Consider the following 23855-nt stretch of genomic DNA (forward strand, 5'->3'; position numbering starts at 1 on the left):
CGCAGAGCTATGTCAACGGAAAAACAACAACGCTACGGCTGTCAGGAGACGGCAGCGGAATAAGAGAAAACAATAAATGTCTTTGAAAGAAAATAAAAGTAGTACAACAAACATAAAAACGATATAAACGTGGCGTGGTAGGAGTCGTACCGACCTACGGAATAAAGTTATCGGGTCGTTTGTGTTGCAGTTTGTGCGACGTAGAAACAAGGCGCACCGAAAGATGGCGCAATTTCTGTTGTTTTTCATATTTGTCTACACTTAGAATGTTTTTACGTTTTCAGTACATTATCTGGTACCGTTGGAAAATACAGCTCGGCCCGCAGAAAACAAGCGGCGTCATGGATTCATAAAAGAGGGGAAGAAAAGATGAAAATGGAAAAAAAGGCTGCGTCTTGGGGTCATATCCGCAGCAGGTCAGAGCAGGGGATTTGCAGTGCGGGTTCCATCTCTGTAAACGGTGTATCTCCCAGTACATGCCAGGTGGATACAGTATATCTCCCAGTATATGCCATGTGTACACAGTATATCTCCCATGTGTATACAGTATATCTCCCAGTACATACCAGGTGTATACAGTATATCTCCCAGTACATACCAGGTGTATACAGTATATCTCCCATGTGTATGCAGTATATCTCCCAGTACATACCAGGTGTATACAGTATATCTCCCATGTGCATGCAGTATATCTCCCATGTGTATGCAGTATATCTCCCAGTACATGCCCGGTGTATACAGTATATCTCCCAGTACATACCAGGTGTATACAGTATATCTCCCATGTGTATGCAGTATATCTCCCAGTACATACCAGGTGTATACAGTATATATCCCATGTGTATGCACTATATCTCCCAGCACATGCCACGCATATACAGCATATCTCCCATGTGCATACAGCATGTAGCACATATACACCGTGCATGCAGTGACATCAGCCGCCAGCCCCTCTCCGCCTCACTGCCGGATCCCGTGCGCTGAGCGCGGCCTCCGCTGCTCCTCCAGGCTCCGCCGCCTCTGCCAGTCCCAGCGGCCGCCATGCTGTGGGGTGAGGGCTTCCTGCTCTGCTTTAGCACCGTCTTCGTGTTGCTGCTCCTGGCCACCCGCTACCCGCAGCTCTCCGTCCTGCTGACCGGCGGCCTCTACCTCCTGCTCCTCCTCTGCAGGTTCCCGCCCGTCCCGGAGTCCCGGGCACAACAAGTGCTGAAGCCCCGGGGGAAGCCGTACAACATCGCCCACAGAGGAGGCGCGCACGATGCCCCGGAGAACACCCTGGCGGCCATCAGACTGGTCAGTAAGCGCTGCCCACACCACACCGGGCACTGACTGCGGGCACACATGCCAAGCAGGGGCATCCGGCACTGTAGCAGGTGTGATCCCCGGCCGATCGGCGGTGCAATACTATACACTGCCAGCAAGTACTGTACAAGAGGTGCTGGTGGGGGTCAGATGGAACTATATGTGTCAGTGCAATGCTGGAGAGAACGAGGACACTGGACAACTCAAGGGGGGCTCTAGGACCCTGTTGTACCGCCTCTAGCTGGGATACAAGATGTGATTCAGGAGGGCATGTAGGCTCTAGTACCCTGTTGTACCGCCTCTAGCTTGGATACAAGATGTGATATGGGCAGGCATGGAGGCTCTAATACCCTACTGCACCACCTCTAGCTTGGATACAAGATTTGATACAGGCGGGCATGGAGGCTCTAGTACCCTGTTGTACTGCCTCAAGCTTGGATACAAGATGTGATACGGGCGGGCATGGAGACTCTAGTACCCTGTTGTACCACCTCTAGCTTGGATACAAGATGTGATACGGGCGGGCATGGAGGCTCTAGTACCCTGTTGTATTGCCACTAGCTTGGATACAAGATGTGATACGGGAGGGCATGGAGGCTCTAGTACCCTGTTGTACCGCCTCTAGCTTGGATACAAGATGTGATACGGGAGGGCATGGAGGCTCTAGTACCCTGTTGTACTGCCTCAAACTTGGATACAAGATGTGATACAGGCGGGCATGGAGGCTCTAGTACCCTGTTGTACCACCTCTAGCTTGGATACAAGATGTGATATGGGAAGGCATGGAGGCTCTAGTACCCTGTTGTACCGCCTCTAGCTTGGATACAAGATGTGATACGGGAGGGCATGGAGGCTCTAGTACCCTGTTGTACCACCTCTAGCTTGGATACAAGATGTGATATGGGAGGGCATGGAGGCTCTAGTACCCTGTTGTACCGCCTCTAGCTTGGATACAAGATGTGATATGGGCAGGCATGGAGGCTCTAATACCCTACTGCACCACCTCTAGCTTGGATACAAGATTTGATACAGGCGGGCATGGAGGCTCTAGTACCCTGTTGTACTGCCTCAAGCTTGGATACAAGATGTGATACGGGCGGGCATGGAGACTCTAGTACCCTGTTGTACCACCTCTAGCTTGGATACAAGATGTGATACGGGCGGGCATGGAGGCTCTAGTACCCTGTTGTATTGCCACTAGCTTGGATACAAGATGTGATACGGGAGGGCATGGAGGCTCTAGTACCCTGTTGTACCGCCTCTAGCTTGGATACAAGATGTGATACGGGAGGGCATGGAGGCTCTAGTACCCTGTTGTACTGCCTCAAACTTGGATACAAGATGTGATACAGGCGGGCATGGAGGCTCTAGTACCCTGTTGTACCACCTCTAGCTTGGATACAAGATGTGATATGGGAAGGCATGGAGGCTCTAGTACCCTGTTGTACCGCCTCTAGCTTGGATACAAGATGTGATACGGGAGGGCATGGAGGCTCTAGTACCCTGTTGTACCACCTCTAGCTTGGATACAAGATGTGATATGGGAGGGCATGGAGGCTCTAGTACCCTGTTGTACCGCCTCTAGCTTGGATACAAGATGTGATACGGGAGGGCATGGAGGCTCTAGTACCCTGTTGTACTGCCTCTAGCTAGGATACAAGATGTGATACAGGCTGGCATGGAGGCTCTAGTACGCTGTTGTACCGCCTCTAGCTTGTATACTTGTATACAAGATGTGATACGGGCAGACATGGAGGCTCTAGTACGCTGTTGTACCGCCTCTAGCTTGTATACAAGATGTGATACGGGCGGGCATGGAGGCTCTAGTACCCTGTTGTACCGCCTCTAGCTTGGATACAAGATGTGATACGGGAGGGCATGGAGGCTCTAGTACCCTGTTGTACTGCCTCAAACTTGGATACAAGATGTGATACAGGCGGGCATGGAGGCTCTAGTACCCTGTTGTACCACCTCTAGCTTGGATACAAGATGTGATATGGGAAGGCATGGAGGCTCTAGTACCCTGTTGTACCGCCTCTAGCTTGGATACAAGATGTGATACGGGAGGGCATGGAGGCTCTAGTACCCTGTTGTACTGCCTCTAGCTAGGATACAAGATGTGATACAGGCTGGCATGGAGGCTCTAGTACGCTGTTCTACCGCCTCTAGCTTGTATACTTGTATACAAGATGTGATACGGGCAGACATGGAGGCTCTAGTACGCTGTTGTACCGCCTCTAGCTTGTATACAAGATGTGATACGGGCGGGCATGGAGGCTCTAGTACCCTGTTGTACCGCCTCTAGCTTGGATACAAGATGTGATACGGGCGGGCATGGAGGCTCTAGTACGCTGTTGTACCGCCTCTAGCTTGGATACAAGATGTGATACGGGCGGGCATGGAGGCTCTAGTACGCTGTTGTACCGTCTCTAGCTTGGATACAAGATGTGATACAGGCAGGCATGGAGGCTCTAGTACCCTGTTGTACCGCCTCTAGCTTGGATACAAGATGTGATACAGGCTGGCATGGAGGCTCTAGTACGCTGTTGTACCGCCTCTAGCTTGGATACAAGATGTGATACGGGTAGGCATGGAGGCTTTAGTACCCTGTTGTATCGCCTCTAGCTTGGTTACAAGATGTGATACGGGCAGGCATGGAGGTTCTAGTACCCTGTTGGGCCGCCTCTAGCTTGGTAAAAGATGTGATACGGCAAATCATGGAGGCTCTAGTACCCTGTTGTACCGCCTCTAGCTAGGATATAGGATGTGATACAGGCAGACATGGAGGCTCTAGTACCCTGTTGCACCCCCTCTAGCTAGGATACAAGATGTGATACGTGTGGGCATACAGCCTCTAGTACCCTGTTGTACCCTCTCTAGCTTGGATATAAGATGTGATACCGGCAGGCATGGAGGCTCTAGTACCCTGTTGTACCGCCTCTAGCTTGGATACAAGATGTGATATGGGCAGGCATGGAGGCTCTAGGACCCTACTGCACCACCTCTAGCTTGTATACAAGATTTGATACAGGCGGGCATGGAGGCTCTAGTGCCCTGTTGTACTGCCTCAAGCTTGGATACAAGATGTGATACGGGCGGGCATGGAGACTCTAGTACCCTGTTGTACCACCTCTAGCTTGGATACAAGATGTGATACGGGCGGGCATGGAGGCTCTAGTACCCTGTTGTATTGCCACTAGCTTGGATACAAGATGTGATACGGGCGGGCATGGAGGCTCTAGTACCCTGTTGTACCGCCTCTAGCTTGGATACAAGATGTGATACGGGCAGACATGGAGGCTCTAGTACCTTGTTGTACCGCCTCTAGCTTGGATACAAGATGTGATACGGGTGGGCATGGAGGCTTTAGTACCCTGTTGTATCGCCTCTAGCTTGGATACAAGATGTGATACAGGCGGGCATGGAGGCTCTAGTACTCTGTTGTACCGCCTCTAGCGTGGATATAAGATGTGATATGGGCAGGCATGGAGGCTCTAGTACCCTGTTGTACCGCCTCTAGCGTGGATATAAGATGTGATATGGGCAGGCATGGAGGCTCTAGTACCCTGTTGTACCCTTTCTAGCTTGGATACAAGATGTGATACAGGCTGGCATGGAGGCATTCTGGTTCTGTATGGTATCCTGTGGCATATTGGTCTACATTTGCTGTAACTGAGCCTCGAGATCCCCTCTTCTTCAATCCCCTTCACACGGCTTGTCCTGTAAACGCTACAAAAGGCCAGACAAATGGGCGCCAATCTTGTTGATCGGCACTCGTGAGAAATTGATCAGATTCGCTAATCAACTTTGATCAACTGCTGCTTTCCAAAAGACTACTTATCTGCTGCGACCTCCGCAGATGTGGTATTACATGACGCCCATTCAAATGATATGATTCCTAGACGAGACGCCCCTGTATGCCATCTATATATCGTAATCTTATCTATAAAACGCTAAATCTGTTGGTTTATGTCAGATACCAATCCAGACTTCTGGTCCGATTTGAGTGGAATAATCCGCCGCAGCGTCCTCAAGAACCAGCGGCCACCATGAGTCACCGTGGTGTGCCCACCATGATTGACAGCTTTCTCGCTATGCTCCATATTTTCCCCTGGAGGTTATTTTGCAGTGTTGTTATGATGCTGCCACAATTCCCATCATGTATGAGTCCTGCCTATCGGGAAGAGGAGTTACTAACTATGTGAATTGTTTAATCTCCTCGTCTTCTAGGCTGCAAAGAATGGCGCAGTCGCCGTGGAGCTGGACCTGGAGTTTACTAAAGATGGCGTGCCTATTCTCATGCATGATGACACCGTGGAAAGAACAACAGACGGCTCTGGTAAATTAAGTGACCTTACCTTTACTGAAATTAGAAAGCTGAATCCTGCTGCCAACCATCGCTTACGGTGAGTGTGCCGCCATCTTTCTTCTGGTTTTTCATGCAGTAGGTCATGGCAGGCAATGTCTACTGCACATGTATGTTAGTAATACTGCAATATCAGAAAGATAGTGTGACAGCACTGCAAATTTACAATATCGCGCCATTCCAGTGCCACCCTTTCACTGCAATGGGCACTTGACAAATCACAGGGTATCCCTGTTCTTCCCCTGCCATTCCTATTAATATAATTATTATTCTTCATACAATTTCCAGAGGTATACTTTATTTTCAGATGATGGCGTGTTTCGGTATGATCTTGAAATGTGCCATCATCCAATGTACTGGATAGTATTTTCTCCAGCAGGTTTCAGGGTATTCTGTAGCTTCCTAATTGTGTAATAGGGCATGCCAACCAAGTCAGACACAAGCTATAAGTCTCAAGTCTAAACTGGATCGGAGCGGTACATTGCTCGAGATCCTCAATTTATTGAAACACATAATACCTGCCCTTTATGGGCATATAACAGATTACATCAGTAACATATATAATTCTCATTCGTTGGGCCGTATAGAATTCCCTGCCCCCCTCCTCACCTCTCTCTCAAATCCAGTGTATGAGCCAACCCCTCAACATGCAATCAGGCAAAAGTAGTTTCTTTGTCTCAGAAGATCAAGGGTGGGGGGGGGGGGCTGGGGAAAACGCCCAAAATGCATACAAGTAATACAGTATAGGAATGTGACTTTAACTCTTAGAGGCTGGAGAGGAGCTTTATATTAGGCTAATGTTATAGAACACATCTTTCACCATGCCATTGTCCAGCAATTACCATAATGAAATTATGCAGCCATTAGCCTCTACAGAGTTAAATCACTACAGCTGCGTAATACATCTCGTTTATTACAAATCAGTATGTCTACTACACCAAAGATAAAGCATACCTCTGGAATTTGTCTCAAGAGCCATTACCTGACCTGTTTCCTTGGAGCCCACTCATGATCTGAATTTTGCAACAATGGTGGCCCATTTCACATCTATCTGAGACTGAGCAGAATGTGAACTTGACTCGGAGGAGTATGAGAAGCAGCTGGGTTCTTTCATCCTACATGCTAAGTATAGTTCTGTGCCTGTTACAGTACATCTCTATGTTACTTGGCATTGGTTACCTACACTTTTCTAAATATTCAGTCTGCTATCAGATCTTAGGAAGCAGGTGTATAGGAAGGTGGGGCATGTGCCCCGAGTGCAAGATGACAGGCGGCACTACCATAGCACTCTGCTTTGTGTGGGGTAATTACATACAGGCCTGTGGCAGCAAACTTGAATATTTGCCCTGAGTGAAGGACAGCTTGGTTGTGAGAAGTTTACGGGGATTTCCGTTCAAACCTCCCACATTTCAGTCAATCAGTATGATAAATTATGACGAATGATGGATGGTCATCAGCACTAGATGAAAGAAAAATTCAAGGAATTTGGGGCCTCGTTTCTCAAACCTATAACAGTAAAACTGTCTTTGTTGCCGTGTAGACAGGAATTAGCTACCAAAATGCCTGATCGTGTCAACACCGAGAGTCACTTTCTTGAAAACATCTTGTTCTCAGCCGAGGCCACATTTCATCTCTCAGGATATGTCACTGAGCATAATGTGCGGGTATGGGGAACACAAAATCCCCATGTTTACAAAGAATATGTATCTTTGGTGTGATGTAAGGAAGGACTTTGTTTCTGTGAGTGAACAGTAACCGTATACCTGGACATGTTGGAACAGCTCCTGTATCCCCAAGTAGGTGATCAGCCACCTTCCACAAGGGGGGGCTCCCCAACTTTGGAGATGTTCAGAGTTCTCTCAATAACCTCTTTCCAGATCGCTAGATTGGACGCGGCGGACCAACTTGGTGGCCTCCCCGATCACTAGACCTTACTCCACTGGATTTCTTCCTCTGGGGTTACATGAAGGACTGTTTTTTGCAACTACAGTGAATGATCTCCCAGATTTGAGAGCCTGTAACCATTATATTACTGTAAGGCCGCATTCACATGGGCGAGAAAATGCATGTTTGCGAAACCTATACTTTCCAATATTTTCCTTCACATTAGCGATGTTTTCACTTATGCAATGTTTCGAGAAAACCAAATGCGACAAGCTCTATCTTTCTGCGATGTGCGGTTTTTTTTTTCCCTCTCCCATGTTTCAGAAAGTCCCATTGACTTATGCGATTTTATCGCTAGCAGCCGCAATGTAATATTATTCTCACAAAAAAGCAGTGAAAGAGGCCTTATAGCGAACATGTTGGACAGAACGTGGCAAGAAATGGAATATAGACTGGATATTGTTTGAGCTACCAGTAGGATACATGTAGAAGTTTATTAGTGGGCGCCAAAGACCATTTTGAGTCATTCTTGCGTTTCCTGTGGTTTCATTTTCAGTTCCTTACTCTTTATACTTTCTGCTCTGCAAACTTTTATATGTGGGAGGTTTGAAGAGAACGCCCACAAGGGCGAGTGCAATATCGGGCTGGACTGGACAACTCTGCATTAAAATAATAAAGTGAACTATACTTACCCCTCCGCGGCTGCTGGAATCCAGCTCTGCAGTCCCGCTGTGGTCCTGGTGATTGTGGTGATAGATGATATCACATGAAATCAGGTGACACTGCAGTCTTTCATTGTTCGTGAACTTTTGGGATCATGGCTCTCATTGGCAGTAGCAGTCTTTTGATTTCCTCTGATGTCATCTGTCATAGCAATCACCGGGACCACAGCAAGACTGCAGCGCTAGATCTCAGCAGCCATGGAGGGGTAAGTATAGTCCTCTTTATTATTTTAATACAGGGTTTCTATTGTAGCAGGCTTGTCCAGTAACCGGTCAACCCCTTTCATTAAGATATTTTCGGGACATCCCTGGCAAGACATCAAATTTCTGCGCATAACAACCCAACCGTTTTTCTTTACTCAACGTGAACGAACTGTACTTTATTATGTTCACTTCAAATCAGTAGCAAATTACATTTTTTAACCACAAACAACATTATCAAACAGACCCGTGCCATGCTGGGTAATTCTACTAGGATAGAGAAGGATCAGATATGTCTCAGCTGCTATGGATCTATAAAACTTTCTAAATACTCAATAAAAGTTGTGAAGAAGTACTGTAGGAAGTTGTATTGAGCCTGGGCCGCCTGAACTCACTGCTTGCTTTAACTGTAGAGTCACTGGTAGAGTGAACATGGATTCGGAGAACCAAAAAGCAAAAGTACAATTCCACTACACCGACACCTAGTGGACGGCTATCTCCCCGACATCCCTACATGCAGACTTGACTCAGTTGAGTGTGCATGTGTTTTGAATGAAGAGAGGGGAGAAAGCCCCTATCAGACACCTCTGGCAGCGGCTTATCTCTCTGAGAGCAAATGGATCTGGCAGTGTCCAATCCTTATCTCCCTCAATTTCTGCCATTGGGATAGAGAGATGGGAGGCCCCATACATATTAGATGATCGGCGAGTTCAGCCAATAAGTATCTCGCGTGGATGGTCAGCCTAAATGTTCCATACCACTTTGCCTTTCCATATGTTTGCACTGCAGCCACATAGTCTACAGGTGACTATGCTGGATCTTCTTCCATTTGTGGAGACCCCCATAGTACCAGACAAGTGCCGGTGGTGCATATTGATGACCGGCCACCAGCATATCCACCACAGTATTTCTCTCTGTAATGCCAGTATTAGCGACGGGCAGGTATCTGCCAGGAGAATCACTAATGATCATGAAACCGCTCCTCCCCGACACCTCATCTTGTAGAAGCAGTAGATACATAAAAGTGACGCAACAACTGTGAAGTATTTACAGGCGGATCAGATATCTCCAGAAAGAACCTGTTCTTCTAGTATACGAGGTCTGGCATCTCTGGTATGTGCCCATTAATGCTCTAATAATGGCTGTATTCATATCTCTCATAGGTAGATATGTAAGATGGCTGGATGCATATAGGAGTATTCATCATGCAAAGTCTAGAAGCTATCACACTGCTATTACTTTGTGCTATGTGATATGTGCTACATTTGGTCCTCAAAGGTTTTCCAGGCAAATGTTATTGATGACCTATTCTCAGTCTAGGTCATCAATAACTGATCAGCCGGGGTCTTCCACTCGACTGATCAGCTGTTTGGCTGACCACTGTCAGCGCCAATGCACAGTGTACAGAGCTGTTGCAGATTGTTCCAACCCCCGTGTAGTGGCCAGAGCTGGTAATTGTAGGTGCAGTTACCAGTTCCAGCCACTGCACAGAGGTCGGAGCAATCTGCTTCCGCTATATACCTACCCCGTGTGTTGTGGTGCTGATAGTGGTTGCCCAAGCAGCGGACCCCGGCCAACCAACTAGTGATAACCTATCCTATTTAACCTTATGCCATATCCACAGGATAGCAAATAAAAAAGACCATTAAACAGGGGTCCCGTATCCTGCGAGCATGTGCACTGCCTCTCCATTTATCTGTCGGAGACTAAGAGTGTATTTACACAGGTCGGTGCGATGCCGGTCCTTGAAACTCGGACTGATATTGCACCCCTAACCTTGCGATTTTTACACTCGATTTGTGATGTATTTTCCGAGAAAACCACATGGCATCTCTGTACTTGTGATTGTCACCCGTGTGAAACGTGCATGCTCTTTCAATACTAAAAATAGAAAACCACATCGCACTCACATAAAAATGGCGCTTACGGGTCACTGCTATATTTTATTTTATTTTTTTAGTTTAGTTTCCTTGGGCCGTCTCCACGCAGCCAAGAAAATCGTGCAAGATTTGTGTCTTGCAAGATGCACGGATGTGAACCCCATTCTTTTGTATGGCGTCGTACACATGAGCGTTTTTTTCCCCAAATCGCGGCACGTCCTATCTTTGGGCATAACCTCGCTTTTCATCCCCCAGTGTTTTCAGTGGGGCCGACGGCGGCATCGCACTGCGTGCTCGGTGCACAGGGTGGTATGCGATGGGAGGAATTCCGCAATCCTGACAGCTGCGGTGGAGGATCACTACTTCCCCAAAGTGATGCAAGGTGGTTTTGATGGGCTCTTTTCATGTGCCATTTCTATGCATCGCGTCCGTGTAAACACACCCTGATGGGGATTGTGGAGCCCTTCTACTCAAGTACTATTTAACAGTCCCATAGAGATGAATGGAGTGGCAGCGCCCATGGTCAGCCGCGTTCTATTCATATGGGGGGAACAAAGGCCCCCCATCCTCATGATCAGTGAAGGGCGCAGCGGTCAGACCCCCACCACAATTATCCCCTAGGCTGTGGTATTGTGTAAATGAACACAAGGCCTAACTGTAATAGTGCATTGTGCTTCTCCTTACAGGCATCTGTACAATGACGAGAAAGTTCCAACTTGGGACGAAGCCGTAAAAGAATGTTTCCATCACAATCTGATCATCTACTTTGATGTGAAAGGCCATGCGGCTCAGGTAATAATGAAGTCTGACATGGAGAGTACACACAGGATTTCAACCGCCACGCTACTCTCCTCCCTGTGGCTCCAATATGTAGAGTATTATATGGAAATAGTGCTGGCTGATACCAGAGATCAGTATTGCGGTATATTTTTAAGGGTTATGTTTGCAACCCTCATGCCCCCATGGTGGAGAGTTGGGAACCACCTAGACATCCTAACGTTGGAGGTGTGAGGTCTTATATGGCATCATAGTAAACAAAATTATAGTAGTATATATTTTTTTTATATATATATATATATATATATATATATAACGAAAACCTAACACAAACCGTCGTCACAGCTGCCCTGAGACTATACAAATTATATATTAAAGCGTCCGAAATAAAACGGGGAACCCATTCCTGCACTTCTATTTTAGCATTAATTTACTAATTTTAAAAATAAACATCTATCAATTAAAAAGAATATATAGTTTTACATTTTGTACACATTACTAATAATGAAACAAAAAATAGAAAAAAAATCAAAAAATCTGTGAAAAAAAAGGTATTTAAATATAGCCCCATATGTCGTGAGAAAGGGCATCAAAAAATTTTGGTAGCTCAAAAAAAAAAAAAGGATGCTAAAACCACAGGTATACAATAACTTATAAGTGTTTTTTTGGGACTGAAACTCTCGGTCTTTATGGAGTTAGTTAAGACAATTGTCGATCAATGTATCAGTTATTTGTTTTTGCTATTAGATTGTAAGCTAGGAAGGTATAGCATGATGCTAGTATAAGTAGTGAAGGGGTTAAATGAAACCTTTTCTATATACCAGTGAGTGTATGTTACTGGGTAAGACAGAGATAAGCTAGTCCTCTAGACACACACACACACACACCATTCCTAATGAAATAATAACAGTGTCTTTGTATATTATATTTACACCTTAAAGGGGTTGTCCCGCGCCGAAACGGTTCTTTTTTTTTTTTAACCCCCCCCGTTCGGCGCGAGACAACCCCGATGCAGGGGTTAAAAAAACAACCCGCACAGCGCTTACCTGAATCCCGGCGGTCCGGCGTCTTCATACTTACCTGCTGAAGATGGCCGCCGGGATCCTCTGTCTCCGTGGACCGCAGGGCTTCTGTGCGGTCCATTGCCGATTCCAGCCTCCTGATTGGCTGGAATCGGCACGTGACGGGGCGGAGCTACACGGAGCTGGCATTCTACACGAGCGGCCCCATAGAAGACTGCAGAAGACCCGGACTGCGCAAGCGCGGCTAATTTGGCCATCGGAGGGCGAAAATTAGTCGGCTCCATGGGAACGAGGACGCCAGCAACGGAGCAGGTAAGTAAAAAACTTTTTATAACTTCTGTATGGCTCATAATTAATGCACAATGTACATTACAAAGTGCATTAATATGGCCATACAGAAGTGTATAACCCCACTTGCTGCCGCGGGACAACCCCTTTAAGTTACAAGGTGTGAACTGGTCAGTTATAGCCTATCATGTACTCTTATTAGTGTTGGAGGTACTTTTCCTGTGATGTCATTTATGGTATATAAACCACATGCAACTTTGAACACATTAGAAATCATTTGATACTGCAACAGCCTGGTGTGATTTGTATTTCTCCTAAGGGCCCATGCTTCTACACGGGGTCTGAGATTGTCTTCTCCTTGGTAAATGCATACATTCTCCTTGCATTAGTTGTGCATGTGTAACCACAATAACCAGATTACAATACTGATTAGAACTACAGGCTCAGCGATCTCCATCAGACCCATAGAGGCTGAATGGAGTGGCAGGCTGAATGTCTGACCACGGCTCCAGAAAGGGCGTTCGGGATCCTCATTGTAGTGATCATGGGGGCTGCAGCAGTAGAGCCCCCAGCCATCATACATATCACCTATCCCTGTGATGGTCCCTTTAAAAGGTAATCTGTCAGCATGAACATGCCGTCTGAACTGCAGGCATGATGTTATAGAGCAGGAGGAGCCGAGCAGATTGATATATAGTTTCAGCTCAGAATGTACAGAGATGTAAATGAAGAAAAAACAAGTTTTACTGATTCTTTCCCCATACAACTATATATCAATCTGCTCGGCTCCTCCGGCTCTATCACATTATGTCTGTAGTTTGGACATCGAGTTCACACTGACAGATTCCCTTTAAAGCTACACTTGTCAACCAATTTTAGTTCAGTTCTGTGCTGCTCCCTGTGGTCTTCTGACATCTAGTGGTCAAAAGCTAGTATTACACTGTTTATCTGAATCTGAGTGCTTAAAAGGACAAGCCTCTATACTTTGGCCTCAGTATAGGGGATCACTGTGGAAATTCCGTAACATTTATAGTACAAGGCAAGGGAATAAGATATTACAAATCTTTGTGGAAAAGCATGACATTTGAAAGACGCTGCGGTTTACAGATCTGTAGTGTGTCTGTTTATGTTGTGCAAATTGCGCTCATCTGTAGCGGATATTTACAATAGAGATCAATAGGTAATATAAAATCCGCAAATAGAGTAATGTTGTGGGTTTTGTGCAGCTTTTCCGCTGCTGAAACGCTGGGAATCTGCTTGAAAAGACGTGTTTGTGGATGTTTATTAATAAAGAAACAGAAAATTAATAAAATAATAAAGAAACTACCGCTACCATATCACAAAAACCCAACACAATCCGCACCGGGAAATTTGTGCATAAAAATCAAATTACATATGCAAATTCTGCAACAAAAAAAGCGCAGCAAATTCTGCAGGGATTGTTCACTGCCCATCCGCAGAAATGTAACAAATTCCGCAGCAGATTTTCTGTAGGTAAAACGTCTGGTGTGAAGGTAGCCTAAAACTCCACCTTATATGACAAATCTGTGCTAGCAAGACGTGCCGGATTATAGGGTTTTCCCACCTTAACAATTACAATAGATATAATTAAAATTATCACAAAGTTTCTTTAAAGAGGTTATCCCGCCAAAACAACCTACCGGCTCTCCGCAGGACGTCCCCGTATTAATGGAACGGCGGTCATGTGTACTGCTGGAGATGGCTGAGCGCTTGTACTGGGCTGTCTCTGGCAGTCCCATAGAGATTGAATGGCTGCGCACATGACGGCTCCTCCGTTCAAATGGGAAAACTTGGGACCCCCTTCCTTGTGATCGCTGGTGGTCCACGCCACCAATCTGACACTCAGCACGTTGTTATGGAGAGATTAAATTTTTTGAATTTACCTCAACTATCTACTAAATATCTGATTATTTTTCAGGCTGCTGAAGCTCTCAGGAAGTTGTACAATGAGTTTCCACACCTTTACAACTCCAGCATTGTCTGTTCTTTCCAACCAAGCGTCATTTATAAAGTAAGTAGCCAATCACCTCTGTTCACTTTAAACATTGTGTACGACGTATTCTCATCATGTCTCCCAATTGTACATGAGCCCCTTCTGCCTTTTTCCTTCTAAACTGTGCACTCTGGAAAGGAGAGGGTTAAATGTTCTAACGTCTTCCCTATAGCATCTACACCCGTCTACTTACAGGGTTATCAACTTTATATCATCTTGAAGACGGAGGCACTACTCAGCATAAACTTCATGGGAAGATAACGCGGGGCAGCTGCTCATCGCAACCGAGCGGACTGAATCATTCTTCAGGGACCTTTCACATGGGGGGAATTGTTCTGCAAGACGCAGCGGAATTTACCATCCTGCAGAAAATTCCACACAAAAATCTGCATGGCGGATTTTGATGCAGAATTGTAAATGGCTTAACCCCTTAATGACATGGCCTATTTTGGCGTTGAGGACCAAGTGATTTTTTTCGTATTTTTCCATCTCCATTTTTCAAAAGCCATAACTTTTTTATTTTTCCGTGCACGCGGCCGTATGAGGGCTTGTTTTTTGCGTGGCGAGCTGTAGTTTTTATCGGTGCCACTTTTGGGTACGTAGACAATATCGTAAAATGTAAAAAAAAAATTTTTATGATAACATGGAGATAAACCGCATCAATTCTGCCATAGATTTCTTTTTTTTTACAGCGTTAATCATGCAGCATAAATGATACACAAAATTTTTTCTGCGGGTCGGTACGGTTACAACGATACCAAAATTGTTATTATTTTTTAGGTTTTTACACTTTTTTGCAATAAAACCCCCTTGTTTTTGGAAATCTTTTTTTTTTCTCTATAGCTGCATTCAAAGTCCTGTAACTTTTTTTTTTTATGTACGGAGCTCTATGAGGGCTTATTTTTTGCGAGGCGAGCTGTAGTTTTTATTGGTACCATTTTGGGGAATGTACGGCTTTTTTGATCACTTTTATTGCACTTTTTGGGAGGCAAAATGCTAAAGATTAGCATTTTGCCTCTGTTTTTTAGCTTTTTTTTTTACGCTTTTTGTCGTACAAAATGAAAAGTGTGTTCAACTTTTTGTACACGTCGTTACGGACGCGTCAATACCAAATATGTGGGGTTTTCATTTTTTCCCCCTTTTTTATGCTAATATTAGAAAAAGCATAAAAAAAGATTTTTTTTAAACTTTTTTTTTACATTTTTCTTTTCTTTTTTTTACACTATTTGAGTCCCTCTGAGGGACTTGCAGCAGTATGCCTATGATCGATGTGATAAGGCATGGCAGAGCTACTGCTCTCCCATGCCTTATCGCCTATACAGCGATTATAGGCACAGGCAATACAGGACGCCAGTGTCTGGCGTCCTGTTGCCATGGCGACAGGCCGGGCTCTCGCGATGACATCGCGAAAGCCGGCCGGAGACACAGAGGGATCGCGATCCCTCTGTGAACTCTTTCCCTGCCGCGATTTAATTTCCCTGCCTGGAAGGGGTTAATAGCGGGGCGGCGCATCTCTGATGCCCCCCCCGCTGTTGCAGCGGGACGCCGGCTGTGAGTGACAGCCGGCTCCCGCTGCGGGATAGCGCGGGATCTTATGTGATCCTGCGCTATCCCCAGGACGTACCGGTACGTCCTGTTGCGGGAAGTACCAGGCTCCCAGGACGTAACGGTACGTCCTGGAGCGGGAAGGGGTTAATGCCTATGGCAATTCAAAATCCACATTCAGACATGTAGGTTTGGTGCGGAATTCAACATTGGCAAATTCAACTGCGTTCCATGTAAAAGGTCCCTTAAAAGACAAGTGAGAGCGGATCACCGGCTGGTTTCTTTGGGCAGCTGCTTCTCTTTTTTTTTCTTTCCACTAGTTTTGAAAATTCTTCCTAGCTGACTTATTATTTTTTTGCCCAGGTTTTCCTATGGGGCCTCCAATTTATCACATCACAATGCACAAACTTGCGATGTTTGTGTGATGCGTTTTTAACGTTAGAGACATTAAAGCATTATTATTGCACGAGAAAACGGCAAGCGAAAGATTATTCTGCGATGAATAATCATGTGAAGAAAAATGCAATTTTGCCACAATTTTCTGGCCAATGTGCAGGAGCCCTAAGGAAGAAACCCTTCCACTGATCTCCCTGCCTTTATGGTGATTGGCATGATGGAAATTCTGTGGATTTCTCTGACAGATTTACACTGAAGACCTTTACATCATAACGGAGTGCGAGGCAAGCAGATGACGTTGTAACAAATCCCACAAACAACGGAAAGTATCTGCGTGCAAATGTTACTGTATATTTTATAAGTCTGCAGCAAGTCGATTTCTATTGCGGAAAGAGCGCGGATTTGTTCGCGGATCTTCTATATTGAATTTGTTGGGGAAGAATAAGTCTGTGACAAAATCAGTAAGCGCAGGCTTTGATCCGGTCTTTTTTCAGCTTCTGCAGACGAATCCTAGGAGAGTCTATTGATCTTGTATATCTGGACTTCTCTAAAGCATTTGACACCGTGCCACATAATAAGTTAATACATAAAATGAGACAGCTTGGATTGGGTGAAAACGTGTGTAAGTGGGTAAAAAATTGGCTCGATGATAGAAAGCAGAGGGTGGTAATAAATGGTTCATACTCTGATTGGGCCACCATCACTAGCGGGGTGCCACAGGGTTCAGTATTAGGCCACCTTCTGTTCAATATATTTATCAACGGCCTGATAGAGGGGCTGCACAGCAAAATATCAATATTTACAGATGACACAAAATATACAATATAAGTAATGCAACGGAGGACAATGTGCGGCTACAAACGGACCTAGATAAGCTGGGGGCTTGGGCAGAAAAATGGCAAATGAAGTTCAATGTGGATAAATGTAAGGTTATGCACATGGGCAGGAGAAACGGATGTCACCAATATTCACTTAATGGGGGTACCACTAGGGAAAAGTGATATGGAAAAAGACCTGGGGGTACTAGTGGATTGTAGACTAAACTGGAGTAACCAATGCCAGTCAGCTGCTGCAAAGGCAAATAAAGCCCTGGGGTGCATTAAAAGAGGTATAGGGGCGAAGGATGAGAACATTATCCTTCCACTATATAAGGCACTTGTCAGGTCTCACATGGAATACTGCGTACAATTCTGGACAGCGATGCTCAGGAAAGATGTTGCTGTGCTTGAGGGGGCAACTAAATTAATAAATGGAATGAGAGGACTGGAATACCCAGAGAGGCTATCAAAATTGGGATTATTTACCCTGGAAAAAAGACTATTAACGGGCGACCAAATAACCATGTATAAATACATGAGGGGACAATACAAGGATCTCTCCCATGATCTGTTTATACCCAGGACCCCGACGGTAACAAGAGGGCATCCTCTACGTCTAGAGGAATGAAGGTTTCGTCGCCAACACAGAAGGGGGTTCTTTACTGTTAGAGCAGTTAGACTGTGGAACTCTCTGCCTGAGGACGTGGTGATGGCAAAATCCATAGATGAGTTTAAGAGGGGACTAGACGTCTTTCTAGAGCGCTATGATATTACAGGACATGGACATTAGGTGACCAGTGGGGTTATTGATCCAGGTCTTACATTCAGGTAGGAACTATCAAAGGTTGATCCAGGGATTATTCTGATTGCCATTATGGAGTCGGGAAGGAATTTTCCCCCCAAATGGGCTAATTGGCTTCTGCCTCATTGGGGTTTTTTTTTGCCTTCCTCTGGATCAACAAGGGGGGAGGTGGAAACAGGCTGAACTAGATGGACATGGTCTCCATTCAGCCTAACATACTATGTTACACCAACTTTTCTGATCAGAGATCAGCTTTCAGGGACTAAGAGTTGAGCATCTTCTGAAGACCGTATCACGTATTTCAGTAAAGTCTTAAAGAGAATCTGTCATCACCTTTGAGCCCCTAAACTACATAATGAGGTGAGGGAACGGGAGTTCAGGGAGCTGTTTAATACTCGCAAGATGCCCATTGCTGCACTTGGTCCCTATAAAGTTGGCATACATACAGCTTGACTCTTTTCTGATGGCTCTGTGCAAGCGCTCTCCCATTCATCTTTATGGGAGGGAAGACGAGTGGTTACCTATATGGCTGCCATTTACACTCCTGTGAATACAATCTGTTTTTCAGACTCCAGAGTTGCATACATGCTTTATCATATAGCGGTACATGTCTTGCTTGCTGTATACATTGAGAACCCTAGGGAAGCTGAGTGACAAACACAGAGAGTTGCAATAGTGGCCATCATTTTCCATACTGTAAGAGAATGTGACGTGTTGCTCATAACCATTGCTGCAGCTCCTTCCACAATTAGTGTTTCTGTACCTCCTTTACACCCATACTTAAAGGGGTTATCCAGGCAGCCGCTGCTGGGATACTCGGGTCAGAGTGGAAGCACTGCTCTGACCCTTGCAGTGGCCGGTGGTTGTAATTGCAGGCTGGGATCCCATTGATTTCAATGAGAGTTGCGCCTGCAATTATGAGAGCCACCCAATACACAGGCATCAGAGTAGTGCTTCCTCTCCAACCCTGGTGTATCCCGGTGGGTGCTGCCTGCATAATCCCTTTATACTTCTAACTCTCCGAACACAGCATGACGTAATGACAGGGCTAGCCTGCAGCTCATGAACATTGAGGACTACTTCCTGTAGTTCTTGGTGTGTGCTGCTACTGATAACATGTACGTTTTTAACAAACCACAGATCCATAAAACAGATATATCGCTGTAATCAGTGTATCTTTCATTACCTTTTGCTGTCCTCGGAGGGGGCAACATAAAGGTGATGACAGATTTCCTTAAAGAGTATGTTGTTTAATCTGCAGATGAGACAAGCGGACATCAATGTAGTCACCGCTCTGACGCACAGGCCGTGGAGCCTCAGCCATCTTGGGGATGGTACACCTCGGTTCGACTCCATTTGGAAGCATTACTACCATATGTCAATGGATGTCCTGCTGGACTGGGCATTACACAACATCCTGTGGAATCTCTGCGGAGTATCTGCCTTCCTGATGCAAAAGAATTACATCTCACAGTAAGTTCACGTTACTGATAATGACAGAGGAGTGATGCCTATGGCCATGTTCACACTGCCACCAGAGGCTCTGAACAGCAGAACTGGACGCAATGTAACGCATTGGAGTCTGTAGAGCACTGGTGGTATACATCGTGCCATGGATTTGGAAGTGTTTTATGGTGCAGGGTCCAAAACTCAACTTTTAAAAGGTGTGGATCTGCAGAAGACTTCAGTTGAAGGGGTGAAGTCTGCTGCAAATCCGCAAATTTGCTATGTTTGAATGCACCCTAAAGCGTTTTTTTTTCAAGATTTTTTTTTTTTTAAAGCTCCCAGTAAGTAATGGTCAAAAACAATAAGATAAGCATTACTCATCCTTCAACTATCCCTCCCGTCCAGCGCCACTTCCGTAGTCGCAACTTTTCCAGGAAACTTTGTCACGGTCATCATGCACATGCCAACCACTGGCTTCAGCCACCACGTGTGCATGAATAGCGTATGACCACTAAGGCCAGTCATTGTCCTGCGGACGATGAATGTGACGCCCTCGCTTTCTGTAACAGTGGGTACCAGAACTGGACCAAAGGGATCAGTAAAAGGGAATGAACTCTCTTATCATTATAGACTAATACCTACTCTATGACCTTTTCTAAAAAAAAATCTCTGAAGACCACTTTGATGGTTTAAGGAGCTGAAAGACTCATAAATGACCATTATGCCATCAATATCTAACTGCTGGTCCCCCATCCCCAGAGAAGAAAATGGAGATCCTGATCTTACTTATAGATGGGTACTGTATAGAACTAGAACTGACTAGTATCCCCCTATACCAGTATGGATGGGGATGAACGAATATGACCATTTATTTAAGGCACATTCTGAAATGATCCTAGATTGGAGGACTTGTGTAATACCGCTCTTTATCCCACAGAGATTACGTGGAGAAGTGGAACAAGAGAGGCATTGAAGTGGTGGCGTGGACCGTCAATACAGCCACGGAGAAGCGTCACAGCGAGCAGATCCTGCACAGTAATGTCATCACTGACAGCTTGGTAGAGGACTGTGACCCTCACTACTGAAATGTCCACCATCGTGCGGCCCGCAGGAGGGCTTTCACTGTAATAAGGATATCAAATTATTTTAGGGTCGTTAATCTCAATGTAATTTTGCTCACATTTTCACGCTTACAAAGATAATTTTTTTTCATTTTTTTTTATAGATGCGATCAATCCGAATCCGTCCTACTTAGGATGAGCCTTCAGTCGTAGAGACTGAGACCCTCTCATCAGTCTGTATGCTTGACACTCGTAGATACTGAGCATTACTCAGAACTAGGAGGTGCATAAAGGGAATCTGCTCAAATGCATCAAGGAAATTGTGCACTAGAAGAGTTAGTCATAGATGTTGGGAGTCCATCATTCATTAAACTTGATTAATAGGTTATAAAACACTGATCGTGGGGGTTCTGACCAACAAGACCCCCTCTGCTCCTGAGATGGGCTGCGGAATGTGCCTAATAAAAGTACTGCAGTCCCCATAACTCCCATACCAAGGGGGACAGCCCACATATGCACAGCCCGATCTTCCCTGCCAAATATTACAAAACCCGACATTCTCAGGATCGGTGTCTTATGGCCTTACTCTTTTTTTTTTCTTTTTTAAATCCACATGATTTCATGGGCTATGTTGGGGGAGGATATTTCACTTATCGCGCAACTTGGCTTAGGCTGGCCATATGCATTTTCTCCTGGTGGCATAATTGTGGCAGGGTGCAGACCATACATTTTGGATATCAATATTCCTGATCCTTTGTTCCGCCACAGAACAAGCCACGGCCAGGAGGTGTCTGAAAGCAGCTTTTTCCCCAATGGAAAAAACCACCATGTACACTTTGCTGAGCATGCGGGTCTATGGTAGAGGCATAGTTGTCGGCTCTAGTGTCATTCGGTTGATGACTACTGTCACTAAAGTGTACGAGTAGCTTCAGGCCGTGTATTCAGATGTTTGGAATTTTTCTCATATGTAAATGAGTGACAATTTGTAAGATCTAGTTCGTTTAGCTGCTGCACTTCAGATGGCCATTACTCAAACCTCAGCCAGTGGCTGGATCAGCCAACAAGAAGAATCAGGCATATACCTCCGGTGCTTTGTTCCCCCAGGGAGATAAGCGAGGGTAGAGATGACTGGCAGGGCTTATCCCCTTCTCCCTATTGTTAACCTGCACACGTAGCTGCTCAGACATGTTTATGGGGCTGCTGTTAGCAGTTGAGCAAACGCTCATCTCTCTATCATATGCGGTCAGCCCGCTTTTGCCTTGTGTGCTGGCACAGTAAACCAATGACAAGACCGATGGAACATGATCGTTCCTTGGATGCATCACAGGAACGTGTCTGAATGTAGATACACGTGAGAAATAAGAGCTCAGCATTCTCTATTTCTCTGCGTAGTATTTCAGATACCCCACACCGCCCCATAAGTCTATGAGGCTATTCACATGGCCATTTTTTCCCCACACAGACCGAAGGCCCATGTGAAAGAAATCCTCATCAAGCTGCATGTCCTATTCTCATCTGGTTTCATGGACAAGCCCAACATACAGATAGGTGTCCGTTGCAACTCCTAATTTGTCTGGTGAAACCCCCCATATGGCTGTCTGAATACGGTCTTAAGATGTTCCGTAATTCCTGGATAAGTTGTTCATCTGCCCTGTAACTAAATCTGGCAAGATCACCGCAATTCAGCATTACTCCAAATCTTCATACTTCAGAGGTAATCGCTTGCATTGGGTCTCATAGCTTTTGAAATTTTTGAAAACTCTTAGGCCTCATATCCACAGGCGGTTTTTCACCGCGTATTACGCATGCATTGCATGGCTGATACGCGGTGAATAGAGTCAATGGACTTTCATTGATTGAAGCACATGTAGATACACATGAGAAATAGATCTCAGCATTCTCTATTTCTCTGCATACCACACTGGGTGAGCCCTATATTTATGTATAGACAGCGTATGCAAACACTGTCCATAGGCAATACATTGCATATGGGCGGCCAGTCATATGCAACCCCGCTTTGAAACAGAGCGGTAAATTAAAAAGAAAAGTCACTCTGCGCATAACCGTGCACATGGGATACGCGGTCTCTGCCGGCAGAGCCGATGTTTACAAATACCGGTAAATCGCTGCGGGGGAAACCTGGACTGTTTTACGGGTACGGCCGTGGACATGAGGCCTTACAGGTAATATTGTAACCCCTTTTCTTAAATCTCATCTCTTCTGTGACTGAGATTATTGCAAAGTGTTCTCTTAAGAAAATGTAACAATTACAGCCTCACGGTAACACGCAATATACGTAGAATTCTAGAATCAATGGTGATGTGGGCGACCGATACCAGATTGTAGAAAGGATTTGGTTGCAGTTATTGGTGCTAAAAAGTGGTGCAATAAAAGAAACACTCCGACCAAAATGATAACTGTATTATGTCTAGTGGAGGGGGCAGTGCATGCTGCAAGAATGACTCAAGGAACAGGGGAAACCACTGTCTTGGTGCCCAAAGCAGGCAGTCCAAGCTACACTTTTATTGCTTAATATTAAAGCTACATTGTCATTATCCAAACAGTATATTCATCTTGTTGGAGTTCCCCTTTAAGACGTTATCCTATTAAGAAAACCGGTTGGAATAGGTTTGTCCACCGTCATCCGATATTGCAGCTCAGCGCTATTCACTTGAGTCGCAATATCAGACACCGCCTAGGGACAATAGTAGCTCTGTTCTAGATGGGGGCCAAGACAGTGAAATCTCAGACACCCCAATCAAAGTTGCCTTGGTAAATAGTCTTCTAGAGAGGTGGTGTTCTCAAAGAAAATGGCCAGTATGTATATTATAAGGTGGAACTTAAAATCTGTCACAAGATATCAGGTCTGGATTAAAAGGTGATGTTTTCTGAACAGGACAATCCTTTAAAGAAAAGTTACTTCTAATCCATCTGTGAAAGTAACTTTGTTTCTAAAATAAATTAAATTCACAGTTCAGTCCGTCTTGTGGATTTACTCAGATTCCCAATGTTACCATTTTGGATTCAGTGTGAAAAATATGCAATGTGTATTCATCGAAAACAGTGTAGTCCCGACCCATTCATTATCACGGGTCTCAGTTTGGTTTTCTAGTCCTGTGAAATTCTTCTCATGTATGTTGAATTACCGTGTGAAGTGCAGTGGGACTAAAGAAAAGAAACGTGTTCCCCATTTATACTATGTATACATTCTGCCCGACTCTACTGTTAAGTGTATATATCCCCCAGAGGCTTGTGACAGATGTTATAGAGTGGCATCTGTCACCCAAGGGGATTCTTTGAGACAAGAACAAACAAAAAAAGCCTTAAACTG

At 45.2% G+C, this 23855-nt stretch overlaps 1 protein-coding gene across 1 annotated transcript; it reads left to right on the top strand.

Moving 5' to 3' along the window:
• The first annotated feature begins 912 nt into the window (after nucleotides 1–912).
• GDE1 (glycerophosphodiester phosphodiesterase 1) lies at nucleotides 913–23501 on the top strand. The gene is made up of 6 exons (XM_066576262.1): nucleotides 913–1293; nucleotides 5533–5708; nucleotides 11042–11147; nucleotides 14382–14474; nucleotides 19279–19490; nucleotides 20401–23501. Exons 1-6 carry the CDS (start codon nucleotides 1042–1044, stop codon nucleotides 20546–20548), a joined length of 987 nt encoding a protein of 328 aa, XP_066432359.1. The 5' UTR covers nucleotides 913–1041; the 3' UTR covers nucleotides 20549–23501.
• Nucleotides 23502–23855: the final 354 nt, after the last annotated feature.

The sequence above is a fragment of the Eleutherodactylus coqui genome, chromosome 8 (genome assembly GCF_035609145.1).
Source record: "Eleutherodactylus coqui strain aEleCoq1 chromosome 8, aEleCoq1.hap1, whole genome shotgun sequence".
Classification (NCBI taxonomy): Eukaryota; Metazoa; Chordata; class Amphibia; order Anura; family Eleutherodactylidae; genus Eleutherodactylus; species Eleutherodactylus coqui.